This window comes from Leptidea sinapis, chromosome Z (assembly GCF_905404315.1).
Source record: "Leptidea sinapis chromosome Z, ilLepSina1.1, whole genome shotgun sequence".
In the NCBI taxonomy this organism is placed as follows: Eukaryota; Metazoa; Arthropoda; class Insecta; order Lepidoptera; family Pieridae; genus Leptidea; species Leptidea sinapis.
The window spans coordinates 24,201,387-24,216,000 of record NC_066312.1 but is presented as its reverse complement, the minus strand read 5'-3'; the positions used below and the strand labels follow the sequence as shown (position 1 = coordinate 24,216,000).

The 14,614-nt window shown below is 33.0% G+C and overlaps 2 protein-coding genes across 2 annotated transcripts in view; one reads left to right on the top strand and one right to left on the bottom strand.

The window, feature by feature from the left end:
* The window catches only part of LOC126978720 (structural maintenance of chromosomes protein 1A-like), a 59,776-nt gene extending 57,162 nt beyond the window's left edge, over nt 1-2,614 (top strand). The window contains exon 27 of the mRNA XM_050827744.1: nt 1,912-2,614. The gene's annotated coding sequence lies outside the window, so the exon portion shown is untranslated. The remainder of the gene's footprint in view (nt 1-1,911) is intronic.
* A 2,857-nt stretch (nt 2,615-5,471) lies between these two features.
* LOC126978729 (uncharacterized) lies at nt 5,472-9,337 on the bottom strand. The gene is made up of 3 exons (XM_050827766.1): nt 9,045-9,337; nt 8,619-8,814; nt 5,472-7,352 (listed from the first exon to the last, which is right to left on the bottom strand). Exons 1-3 carry the CDS (start codon nt 9,134-9,136, stop codon nt 7,113-7,115), a joined length of 528 nt encoding a protein of 175 aa, XP_050683723.1. The 5' UTR covers nt 9,137-9,337; the 3' UTR covers nt 5,472-7,112.
* Between the last annotated feature and the right edge of the window lie 5,277 nt (nt 9,338-14,614).

Genomic DNA, 14,614 nt, shown 5'->3' with positions numbered 1-14,614 from the left:
CTTACTTTAGCTCTCATAAGTTACTTCATTTGAAACAATTTGGCTTTACTAGGGGACTTTCAACAACGGATGCAGGTGTTGTGCTGATCAAGAATATGTTTGATGCCTGGGAGGAAACGCAGAATGCACTTGGCATCTTCTGTGATTTATCTAAGGCTTTTGATTGTGTTCAACATTCAACGCGGGTCAGGAAGCTATACCACTATGGCATAAAAGGAACTGCGCTCGATCTTCTGACTTCATATCTAAACAATAGAATTCAGATGGTCGACGTGAATGGCAGGAGATCTCCTGGGACTCCTCTCAGTATGGGGGTACCACAAGGGTCTATTCTTGGACCGTTCCTCTTCCTTATCTATATAAATGATCTTCCTAATCTTATAGAGAAAAAACATAAGGTAGTATTGTTTGCGGACGACACTTCACTGATTTTCAAAGTGAAAAGAAACCAAGCTATGTATGACGAAGTGAACGATATTTTATCTGACATCGTGTACTGGTTTAGCGCTAATAACCTATTGTTAATAGCAAGAAAACTAAATTCATTAAATTTACTGTACCAAATGTCAAAAATGTAAATGCAAATGTTTTGTTAAATGGAGAGGTGATAGAACCGGTGGAATCTGCTATATTTCTTGGCATAACTCTAGATTCCAAATTACAATGGGGCCCCCATATTGAAGGATTGGCGAACAGACTTAGTTCTGCAGCATACGCGGTTAAAAAAATTTGACAATTAACTGACATAGATACGGCGCGACTAGTATGCTTTAGTTATTTCCATAGTATTATGTCCTATGGTATATTGCTATGGGGCAACGCTGCCGATATTAATACAATATTTGTGCTGCAGAAGAGGGCTATTTGCGCTATTTATAAGCTAGGTCCTAGGGAATCATTGAGAGCAAAATTCAAAGAAATTAACATCTTGACTGTTTCTTCTCAATATATTCTTGATAATGTAATGTATGTTCATAGGCACATAAGTGAATTTGCCAGAAACTGTCATAACCATAATGTTAACACCAGAAACAGACATAAACTGATGATGCCTACTACTCGGCTAAGTCGAGTTAGTAAGTCTTTTGTGGGGCGATGTATATGCTTTTGCAACAAGATCCCAGAAAATGTTCAAAACAAAGGTGTTACGTTATTCAAAAGAATTGTTAAAAAACGTTTGTGTGGTAAAGGTTACTATAACATAAATGACTTTCTTAATGATACCACAGATTGGGAATGGAGCGACCGCCCTCAGGCTATTAAATAATAAGTTTAATTGTACAATGTTACTTTGTAAATGTTACTTTAATTGTAAAACATATTTTTGATGAAAAAAAAAGCCCGCTGAGTTTGTTGCGCCCATTCTTCTCAGGCCTGAGGCTTTCACTTTGGAATGGGTGGTAGTTTTTTTGACTTTCAATAAGTGATTTCACATCCTATTTTGAATAAAAATATTTGAATTTGAATACATAGCCCCACGCACACACTTACACTACTAAAGGCCGATAGGCGGCCATTATGAGAATTGTCATCGTCTGTGACAGATCAGTTTGCGTCTCAATAAAATATTTTAAAAATGCCTTGTGAAAAAGTATAAAAACGATACTTTATAAGTATTTGTGGCCATATATGATAATTTAAGGGAGAAAAAATTATGCAACTAGTATCCCCCGTAACCGCACACACACTAGCATAACGGTTCTTCACATGCTAATATCACGGCGCGGAGTCCTTATTTTTAATTCGTCCGTGGTTGTTACATGTTAAGCTACGATTAAGGTAATAGAAAACAAGCATCTATTTGTCTGTGAGACACAGCTTGGTTAAGTGGATCCTGGAGAACAATACCAGCGATGTATTTTCATGTGTTTCTATAATGTATTGAATAATTAACGTCACTTTCTCTTGCAGCCGGAAGATCGTATAATGAGTGGTTTCGTCACACTTATCTTGTCGAAACACGACTGAAACGCGGACGCCACAACGCCCACCCTTGTTGGTGTATGTTAATGTGATTACAAGTTTTTGATTTTTTTTTTGAAGTTCACTTTTTTGTTAAAAATTAATGTCTATTAGGTACTCAAGCTAAGCACGACTGTCGTAAGTTTTAACAACTACGGAAAAGAAATAGTTGCTATATGATATTATGTTTTTTTGTTTATGGTAGTAATAATATATTATTGTTAAAAATTGTCTTCTCGGAATGGTATTTAATTTTGTTCTTATTATTATGAGACTATGTTTGTATGTATAACGGAGTTAGTGTAAGAAATTATTCATCTGGTTTGATTATATGAAAATTTCTTACCAACAGCTAGTTTCGATGGCTTGGAAACAGGTTGTTGAAACTTAAAATAAAATGCCTTCTTTTTCAAATATCCTGTATTGGTGGGTCAAATCTGGATAAAACCGAACACATACTTCGCCCAAGCAATAATCCGAATATAAAACTAGTTTCGAGCCATCCAGGCGTTTTACTTTTTGTCACATGTATTAGAGTTTTTTTGATTGGATACCGAACCATGCGTCACTAAGATAATAGTGATATCGAAATGAATATGGTGTGTATCAATTTTTTTCATTTAATTCAGTTTTGTAAAATGAGAAATAAAGTACGAAAAGTCAAAGATTTTTATTTACTTCCGTGTTAATTTCACCTAACATTTGTCTACAATAAGGAATTTTCTATTAAGTGCTACACAGCGTATAAACACTTTAAAATTTTCATGTAAAGCACTAACCACTAGTTCTGGAAACAATTACATGGCTCTGACTAGGAGCTAAGTGACCGGAGCCCTTACGGCGACAATCACTCTACCGGCCTTTAAACCCTTTTCTAACACACTTGCGTATATATCTAGTGCCACATAATATGACTTGGACGTAAAAACACTTGTTGTTTTATTTATGATTAGTAAAAGAAATAGAAAAATAGCATCCATTTGTTATTAGATGCAGCTTGGTTAGGTGGATCTTGGAGAACAATACATAATATGACTTGGACTTAAAATCACAATTTATGTTTTTTATGGAAGAGGACAAACGAGTAGGTACCTACATATCATAGCCTGATTGTGTGATCTCACGGTGATACCAGCGTTGACGACCTTATAAAGCGTCTAATAAATAGTGTATGGTGACGTGACGGACTAGAATCCAACCTGGGTCTTCGTATTAAGAGTCAAGGATTCTACCTATTGCGCCACCGACGCTTTATAGTTTGAGTTTCAGCACTTTTGGCACTAATGTTACTGGAAATGTCACAGTACAGCTGCTGGTAGATAATTATTTACTTAGTAGATATACACTGTGTTGGTATACCCTGTACCATAACAGCTGACACGGATATGAAGTACAATGCGGGGAGATACCACTAAAAATAAAATAAAAAATCAAAACCCCTTAAATTAAATGATACAGTGAAAAGAACATTTCATATTAAATATTTTCAAAAATCTTGAGAACCCCTGACTTATTTATTTTAGCAGTAAATTAAGGTCATCGCACTGACCTCGGTCCAATGACGTGTAGCTCTAGCATCAGCTGCGCGGCGCGGCGGCTCAAGCGAATAAGGCGGGGCCGTCCTTTCCGCCGCTGATGCCGCCAATCGCGGAAATTAGAATTATTGTTAGTCAACCGGCATCTAGATCGGGTATGTAAATTTTGCGCTCGCGTCAATTGCGTGATTTTTGCTTTTACAGTGCTAGCACATAAGATACCTTTTAGTTACTCATTTGGTGTTAGTTAGTGATTGATAGTTTTTGTGCGGCATGTACTCGAAAGAAGAGTATTTTAACATGCTCATGTGTCTAGGGCGACGGTGCAGCTCGTAGGGATTACGAACAAAGTTATGCACTTCCGCTCGATTTGGAGTTGCCGTCTCGAAATGCTTTCCAGCGCCTGCACAAGCGACAGTACACTACGACACGTGAAGAACTACATGTTTAAATAGATTGAGAGACGCTGAGCAAGTGGACATAATAATGAACTAAAGTGTTAGTCAAAAAATTAAATGACATGATTAAATTTAATGACATCATGTTCATGAAGCTTAATATTATTTAAAGTTTCAAGTTAAAAAGCACTTTTAATATTAGGCTATCATCGATACATGGTTCTTATTTCTTATAATATGAAATAAATATTGAGAATATATATCTCTCAAATACCTAAACTAGACGGTTGATATGTTTTATTGTATTATATGTGTTTCAGCACCCAATATTTATATTGTTAATGCGGACAATATTAATTGTGTCTTATGTTTGAAAAAATATTATCTAACCTAGGCAATGTCATCAAGGGTTATTTAATGCGAGTACCATACACAAAAAAATGCTATTAAAAATGCTGTTTTAAATTATAGTCTTTAAAAAAAACAATGGCAGTTACAAATAATTCGTAAGTAATCCCTTAACTGTCCCAAGGATTCAATAGGTATTTAAGGCCGGCAACGCTCTTGTGATTCCTCTGGTGTTGCAGGAGAGTGTGGGCGGCGGTGATCACTTAACACCAGGTGACCCGTACGCTCGTTTGTCCTCCTATTCCATAAAAAAAAAGGTATTTACGTATATATGGTGATCCTTTTGTTTACGGGAAGAGAGTTCATCACGGTAGGTATGTTTTCACCATTTTATAACTACCTACTCTATTCTATTCTTCCTACTGTGGCTTCTGTGGAAGACACACCACAGATTTGCCAGTATCACGTTAAAGTACACTACCAAGCTTTGAGTATGTGTCTCCTAAGTTTAATGGTAATGATCGGTGTTAAGATTACACAAAGTTTTATTTTCTTATAATATCTGAAACAAATAATATACATGCTATTAGACTATAAAGGACATAGGTACTTATACAGATACAATAATTAATTAAATTAATAATTAATATAAGTACTTAGTGATATTTACAACTTAATCTTATTTATTTTAATATATTTACAAAAGGAGTGTAAACTAGGGAGAGGAGAAAAACCTCCATGGCATGGATGGGGTACTACCTACTCTGTAGTACAAATAACGAGACAAATGCGTTAGTATTCTAAGCTTTGTGCAAATTCTAAATTATGTTACCGCGCCATCTAGCAGTAACTGTTAGCAATAGGAGTTTAGTTACAACGCTTTCTAGCATTGAGTGGCGGAACTTGCGTGGTACTCAATGGATTGTTAGATGGAAACTAGCTTTCTTTATTTATCATTGGTTTTTTATATAATGCAAAAACATTATTTGATATTGGTTCCCTCACTAAAGAAGTTTGAAGTCACTTCCACTTGTTTCAACTATTGTGGTAGGCCGACCAAAGGGCAAAATACACGAAAAATACTCACTCCGAATAGTCTATAAACAGCCCAGGAAGGTCAAGGATAATTTCGGAAAGGGCCTATGCTGCTTGCAATGATCGGGCACACCTAGCTGAATAAGTTATACGTAATTAATAACGTACAGTAGGTAAATGAAAACACCATTAATAATACTAAAATATATTTTATTGAAATACTAAAAAGTACAATTTTCAAAAAATAGAATAAAACTATGCTTACTAAAAAGCAGATGTCAATGTGGACACATAGTGTTTGGCATATAGAGCTAATTATTGCTATATTTTAAGAAAACTATCATAAACCATAACAGTAGTTGACTTTTGCACCGGCACAAAATATTTTAAGAAAAAAAAGCAGCATAGCAACATAGATAGGTTTGACAATTGTATGAAGTGTGCAAATACAATATCGATAAGACTTAATTTATAAGTAGGTTAGTACATCTCAAGCATTACATAAAAAAATTACTTGTTAAGATTTTTACAAAGAAGCCAAAACAAAATTTTAGCTTGTTTTTTAGAGAAAGAATACAAGGTATAGTTATTTTATTCAAAATAGTGAACCAGTATAAAACTATAAGTAGCACCTCACATATGTCCACAGTTAAACATCCAATCCAACAAAATTTGTGTAAGCCATCTAAATCTAATAATATAACACACAATAATATGTTACCTGTATCACAAATAGAGGTCCCTTACTTGGAATGTATATTTGTTGCTTACAGAAACAAAAATTATCAGTTAATGATTTTTTTAAATTCAACTCTGTTATTAAAGCATTTGCAATGTAAGCATAATCATTATTCTTTAGTGACATAACAATACTATATGATGCACAATATATAAAATGTAGAAACAAATATATTTGAAATATTCTATAAAGAATATATTTTATTACTAATGTTTCTACTAACAATGATAAGTACTTGTAAATATAATATTTTACAAAAACTTAAAGTTTTATTGTTTAACAAGAATACAAACTCAGTCAAACAATAAATAAATGAGATTTTTTATTACTTAATTAAAACCTATACATCTACAAGTTCTTCACTTCTATAGATTTCTTAATTATTGAAGTATAATATCTTAGCTTTTATATTTCATGAGACATGACAAATTATACACAACTAACATATATATCATAACTCATTCAATTTCAATTCACAAAAACAATTAAAAATTGTAATTTGGCACATTTGGGTCTATTCTTGCAAATAGTTTACACATTTCACAGTTAATTTTAATACATATTTAAATTCATAATACCCTTGTTGAAAAACAAAAAATAAACAAACTTTAACATTCTTTGCTGAATCAAGTTAGTGTAATTTATGAATTTCATTCTATTGATCAATTAAGTCTTTGAATAAACCATTAAAATATATTTGGATTTGTAAATGTTTGTTCCTAAAACCGTATATCTCTAATATTACTTTAAAAATACTTTCATAATATAATATCTTTATGTAATACTATAAAGTTCATAAGAAACTTATTTAAATAAGTGTAAATAAAATGATTACTAATCACTGGAATATAAAGATTCACTGTTTTACCAAAGCAAAGTGATAATATTTTTTTCAGATGGTTGCTGAATTTTATGACTAATAGTAACATTTAGCAGTCAACATTTGAGACATTTTGATGTGAGTATTTTAGTCGCATTCTAGTTACAATTCGAAACATTGAAAAAATAAGTTGAAAATATGTGTTGCTATTCAAAGTATGCAACTATAAGTAATCCTACAGCCATAGGAGATCAATAAATGCAACAATGTTTACATTACATAAGCACACAGTCGCAGCACATTAGACAATAATACAGACACTTGATACCACAGTCTTCCTCTTCTTCTGCAGATGAGGTAGATCTATTCTTTTCAGATGACCGTGGTCCAATATAAACACTATCAACCTTGTCCTTCTCACTTTTGTCTTCTTTATCGGGTGGTTTGGTGACAGCCTTGTCATCTTCCATGAGCTCTTCTTCATTTTTATCTTTGCTGCTATCAATAGATGTATCCTATAAAGATAAAGTAACAATATTTAATAATATACATTTTTATAAACCATACATGTAAACAGCTGGATTTGGATCTTTAAAAAACTTTACTTTCATGTGACTTGATATAATAATGCATATGGTGAAATGTGGGCATTTGGTATGTTCTGCTTTAGTTTCTATATTTTCTATTAAATGATTAGATTCTGTATACAATTTGATTGCATTACTTAACATGTAAGTGCTCAGAAAACAAAGGTTCACAACAAATATAAAGATGTGACACCCTGGTGTACTCCACACTCATAATTGTTGTTCTTTTACTCCACACTTCCTGTGACCACCTAAACATTGATTCGCAGAATAGAACAAATATTTAAGCAAACTTAGATTTGGAAGAAGTTTTAATATCATTTGCCTCCTCTAATATGGAGTGTGATGACCTGGAAAAACCTTACTATGAAAAACAAAAGCTAAAACAAACAGGACCAAAGAAAGAATTGTATTAAAATAACGAGATGTATTTACAGAGAAATATATTAATTTGAGCAACAATACACAGAAATAAAAATTTTAAGGAATTCATGTTTAAATTTTAATAAATACATGTTATATTTCATACATGTGGGTTGGGCTACTAAGTCATGATGTCATTTAAAGAGTGACAGTAGGGCTGCCATTTTTTGTCAGTCTGTTAATATAAATCACTTTTGTGTTCTTAACTCTATTTCAACATGATTGTGGTTTGGAATGTTTTTCAGGAATTACATCCAATTGTGTGTGTCACTTGTAGACAATATGTTGAGTCCCACTAGCCTAGTAATATCAAACTATTGCACCCTTCAAACCGAAACACATAGAGTGCTCGCCCATTACTGGCAGTAGAAGAAAGTGCTGCTGTCAGAACCAGAAGTGCTGAACCCAGCTAGCCGGCATCCTGTGTAATGAAACCTCTCAGGGTTTTATAGATCATATGAAATTCCACCTTTGTTCAAAAACATCACTTTATAGACATGTGTTTTTAGCATGGTCATGGCTCACTCATGTCTCAGGTAAACAATATGTATGAAGTAAATATTTGTGAAGCCTTTGCTTCTGAATCTCATGTCTTAAGATAAATAAAAACTTGATATGCAGTGAAATTAGGGCTGTCGTTTATCATAATTCTATACAATGTTAACAAATTATATAATTATGGTTAAAATATGGCTACTTCACAGCCAAGTTACCTAACCTAAGAGAAAGCCTACTTTTTCTATTTAAAAAAGACAATAGAAATTGACTTACTCTACCAAAATCCCCACTGGAATTTAAAAATTCTTGTTTTTCATTATCTTTTTCCATCACTGTTTGGGTTTCCTGAGACACAGCCTCAGCACCTACTTCCAATCCTGTAATTACAACTGGTGCATTTTTCTCTGGAACCAATAAAGCTGCACCTTCATCAATCTTGGTTGGGTGGTTTGATGAATCTCCAGACATACTGGAAAAATGTTGACAACCTCTTTACACAACTTTTCGATAAATACTAAATGCTAACAGCCATAAGAATCTGCTACTGCAAAATGACACAGGTAAAAGATGATATCAAAGATCTCATTTCATATAACAATAATAATATGACACTGTCATCTTAATGCGTATTCATAAACAATAGCCAGTAACGTGTATTATGTGGCATTGCATTACTATTACTTTACAATCTTGATTCACCTTCCAAGCGTAGCCGACTTTTCTTGCTCACCGGACAAACGTCGCCAGGTACTCATAATAGATTTGAACTCAAAGTCATTCTTCTCTTGCATTTTGATTAAATGAACCAAAAAGTTCTGCTACTTTATGCCAACTTAAACTACAAATATTTCCAAAAATATAGTTGAACAATCACATCAGTCTCCTACTGAAGTCTTCATTTTATTAAGTGCGACGTAGTTTAGGTGTGACAATAGTAATTGATTTTATTTACGCAGGATTCTTTACAAATATAACGTTGCAGACTGCTAGGTAGGTACCTCTAAAAGTTTTGTTGTGACTTGTGCTTACTGCTTGTGATTTACTTTGTTTTTTTTTTCGGTTATGAAATGACATAATATTGACAACTGACATCTAACAAGTTTTACTTTTCTTTTCTTTTCTAGCGCTGCGCTTTATTCTGCCACAAAAATAAATAGTAGACGTTGCAACTTTCAATCAAGTTAGTAAATACAATCACCGGTTCTCAGGGACTAATATTAGTATCATTGTTTCATTGAAGTCGGAAAAAAATATTCAAATTAAATTATGCGCTTGTTTTCACCATCAGCCGCTAAATTATGGGACTAGCTTATATATGGATCCCCTAACATTTAAGTGGCAGATTGGTCTTATATTTGACAATAGCTTGTATTATTTAAACGTAGCTTTGCTTGTTGTATAATAAAATGGAAGAATTTCTAGAAAGTTTAGAAACTATTGAAACTATCAACGTAGGTATTCAATGGCGTAACACTGGCAGTGATAATGTGGCTGTCGCTGAACCTGGTGGTCTTTTTCTTGTGTTATTTCATGTAGAGCATAATATTATGTGGAAGTTAGCAGGTAATAACACTGGACCATGGCAAAAAATTGTATCATTTTAATATCTGCTGGCACCCCAGATTAATTCAGATACTCGTATCAAATTAAATTTACCCATTGTATGATTTGCGTTTAAACACGTTTTATCTGTATCAAATCAAGATTATGAATGAATGAAAAAAGTATTTTTAAGTAGGTTCTGTCTATGACATATACAAAGAGGTGAGTATTCTTATTGTATTATAATCGAAACGTTGTCTTTTGGTCACGGATTTTCACTCACCTATTAACGTATCATACCAGTTGGTTTTTTAACGTCATTTTTTTTAGCTTACGTGTAATATTTATGTCCCGTACGAACATTAAGAATTACAGCAACTATTTCAGGGTTAATTTCATTATTTGTATTAGTTTAACAACATTATTTATTTTACATCGATCGAATGTTTCACAAGGGAGAAAATGAGATAATGCTTCCTATTGAACAGTGGTTTGGTACCAAACGATTATAGTTCAAGAAGAGATTCTCTCATATATAAATAAAATTTGGAAAACAACGTGAGCCTGAACAAACCTGAGCGATGAACAAAGCATACAAGATTTTGATTTTATGACGATACGTCACTCGAACGGTTAGCTCAATTGGTTAGAGCACTGGCACGGAACGCCAGAGGTCGTGGATTCGAGTACCGCAACGTTTTCCAAATTTTATTTGTGTGTTAAACCTAGAAGTGAGGGTTATCACTTTAAAAACATAACAAATTGTTTAGATTGTCTTATGTATGACGCGAGTATACCTTAATAAATTCTGACGTCATACGCACGACGTATTACTTTCGTTCTAATTATTGGTGTTCGTGGTTATCTTTGTGCTCTGCTTCGTTCCCCCTCCACTCGTGTTTACCAAAGCATAGTGGGAGTCTGCTTGGGCCTCAGCATGTACGTGTGTTAAAACGATTTTGTGCGTGCATGCTTAGTACAAAGCCTTAGTACTCTTACCCTTAGTAATCTAGTTTTCATCATTTTTATAGTAAAATTCTTCATCATTTTTTGATGGTTTCACTTCTACCACGTGTGAAATGCACACATGTTTTTTTTAAAGTGTATGAAAATGTCTTAGATCATTTAAAAGTCTAGATAGAGTCTCTTGGTGTTAGTGTGTGTTTTTTTTTCTCTCCAGTGTTTTGTGTATTAAAAAATATGCATTTCTTTTGCAAGCCTAATCAAAGCCAAATTGGTGATGAGATAGAATATAATTCTACTGACAAAATGAAGGAAAGAAAATAAAAAGTTTGTGTTCTGTTTGTAAGTAGTTACTATGTACAATTCTTTAGCATTTAGACAAATATTCTGTAAATCTTATTCATCATACAATAATTAAAATTTCATCATTCGTATTAATCAAACAAACGTTTGAAACCCACCGGGATTCAAACCAGAACTTGCCAGAACCCGAATTACCTTAAATGTCAGGCTCTAGCGATCAAGGTACTATAGAGTTTAGCAAACCAAATGTTGTCTTATGTCAAAAGAAATGACACTTGTAACCAGCCTCGAAACACTAAGAGAAAAGCGATTCACTCAATTGTATGGAACGTGCAGTCATTAATAGATTGACAGATGACAGCCATAATCTTGTAAAAAACGAAGATAGCCGAAATCCACTTTGTTTTAAGTAACTATTCACTTTCAAACTTAGCAGATCTATACTTGGCCGCCAATCGCCATACTGTAATTACTACTATTTCAAACTTATGTCAAATCAGTGCACGTTTCATACTAAACTAAATTTTAATTTTTACTTAGGCAGTCCCGCCTCTTATTACATAGTATTTATATTTTACATCCTCTTTGCTTGTAACTTGCTATAATATAAACAATAAGCGTATAAATACTACCTTGGTCACAGTACACAAGTACCCTTTTTCGTACATTTTAATAAAGTAATCAATGGTTAATAATTATACAGCCTGATAGAGTACTCACAAATTGTACATAGATGGAGTCCTTTCCTTAGTTCGTTGTTCATTCTGGTATTTACCGTAAGCAAACTCCTTGTGTTTATTCTTTTTTCTCTGTGGCAGCCAAATAATTCCAAATTTAGCAGACGCCGACGATTTATTTTTGTTCACAACTGTTGGCAGTTTTGCTGGACCCGGCTTTGGACTTGAAATGGTTGTTTTAGGATTTTTTCTGGATAAGTTGCTGGAACCACTTTTCCCCATAGCACTAGCACCAGGTTTTTTACTTGTCGGCGCCAGTTTGATGGGCAAGATCTAAAATTACAATCACAAATCAGTATTTATAGATTGTTATCTAATTTTAATTATAATAGAGTATAATATACTCTACGTATGGAAATTAACATAATACACCTACATAATTTATAGGTTAGTTACCTTGGTTCTTCTACAAAAATAACTCGTTCTTTTTTACAAATTTTATTTTTTGTAATTAATATACATAATATTTATTTAAATTATTTTCCCAAATTATTAAATTAAATTCTAGAATATGACAATATTATATTAAATTAAAAAATATTTTGATCGGTTTTTTATGCATTAATTTATCTTATGGAAGAAGAAGACACACAAGTCTAAGTCTCAGGTTTAAAAAACATTTGGAGATTTATTTCGTTATAGAATTGATCAATGCGATGTAGACAATGACTGAATACATTATATGACTACCTACACAACTGATACAGCCTACATAGCGAGTGCGTAACTTTTTAAATAAAACAGTATAAGGACTATAAAAACTAATTTTAACGATTCGCCATGTAGCTAATAACAGACGCCTACATATCGAATTAACTTTCGGTGTCTCGACACTCCACTTTGTTGATTGAACAATGATCAAAACAGGTTGTACCTACAAAAAGCAAAAGTTTATTTTATTAGATTATGTAACGTTTCTTTTCAACTCATGAAATATTCAATTTATTGACTTTGTTTTTTTTGTTGTCATTGTAATTGCGTTATTGCAACTGGCAACCTTTAACTACAGTAGACATAATCTATACCAGTACGGAACCCTACAAATGTTCGTAATGACACACACACAAACATGCGAATTGACGAGGCCCCTAAGTGGTTTTCGCGGTCTAAACGAGTCAAGTGTCACGTTGTTATTTGTTTCCGCGATATTTTTAAATATGCCAGCGTATTGCGTGGTATACGGCTATTTCAACTCGGCTCCATCAAAACTCGAGTTTTCGTTTTTTAAACTATAAACTAGTATACTATATAAGATTGGTTTATTGTTATATTATTATTATAATTAGTAGGTATTCGAATTACAGGTGGTTACCGCGAGATCGATTATAATAAATTCGTGAACATAATTCACAATTTACACTAAGATGATGATTTTCTATGAGTGGGGTGTAATGGTTTTCTAGGATGTTTTTTTATATTTATTTATTTTGGACAAAAACACTTACCTGTGTTTTGTCATGGTTTTCAAGGGTGCTGAAATAGATAGTGGTATCAGAATGTAAATCCAAGATGGTGGCTGCATGAAATTGACAATTTTTGCATAATGGGTGTCGTTTTCATGGTTTTTGAGGGTGCTCAAACTGATAGTGCTGGATAGTGCCGTCAAAATGTAAATCCAAGATGGCGGCCGCGTCAAATTGAAATTTTTTCGTTATGGGTCGTTTTCATAGTTATTGAGGATGTTGAAAGTGATAGTGCTGTGAAAATATAAATCCAAGTTGGAGCTACATGAAATTATCAACTTTCTTATCATGGGTGTGGTTTTCATGATTATCGAGGGTGTTGAAGCCGATAATGCTGGACTTTTGAACAATATTTCATTATTCACTGTATAGCTATTACACATACCTACACTATACATAAAAATCTTACGCTTTTTACTTTTTTCCGTTCCGCAATGCCCATTAGAAACCTCGTTCCAAAACTCCTTTTTTAAAGTCGGTTATAAAAATAATCTGACAACCCTATTGCTTCAATGGAGTGTACTCACACGTCGTTAAGTATTTTATCAACAAGGCTTAGTTTCTATACTGATACATATATCTACTGTGCTTTAATTAAAACCCATAAAAGTTGATAGTCAACTTAATTGATAATTTCTCCCGCCAAAGTTGCTGTCTAGAGAACGTCTAACAATTGTGGCAAAGAATATGTAATAGTACCTACAAGTAACAATAGTACAATTTAGGATGGTAACTTTCAGCAAATTGTCATTATAATAAAATATTTTATCTTGATATTATCTACCAAAAACTAATCTAAACACCACGAGGTAGAGATATTGAATCTCAGCCGTGAAATATTTTTACAGTTTAATTGCTTTGTCATTAGCGAAGACTCTCCCTAAGGCGATACTTATACTTGTAAGTCTATGTTACTTATTATTTTGTTTAAATTTTTAATTTTTGTTTCATTTTTTTTCCTACCTCAGCTACTTATTGTATCAGTTTTAGAGATTGGCGATGATGATGCTGTTAATGAGTTAAAGTTAAAAATTATGGATTAAAGTTCTTTTTTCTGAGAGACTTTTAAATATAAAATAATTGTAATAGTTCTGAAGTTTTAAATTTTTTATGTAAAATAAATTGTCATTTCTGTGTACGATAAATTAATATTGTATTTAACCATGTAAATACTAGTACTTTTATACTGATAAATAAAGCAATTCGCGCGAAAGTATTCCTTAACCATTCCAAAATATTCAAAAATGCACAACGCTAATGT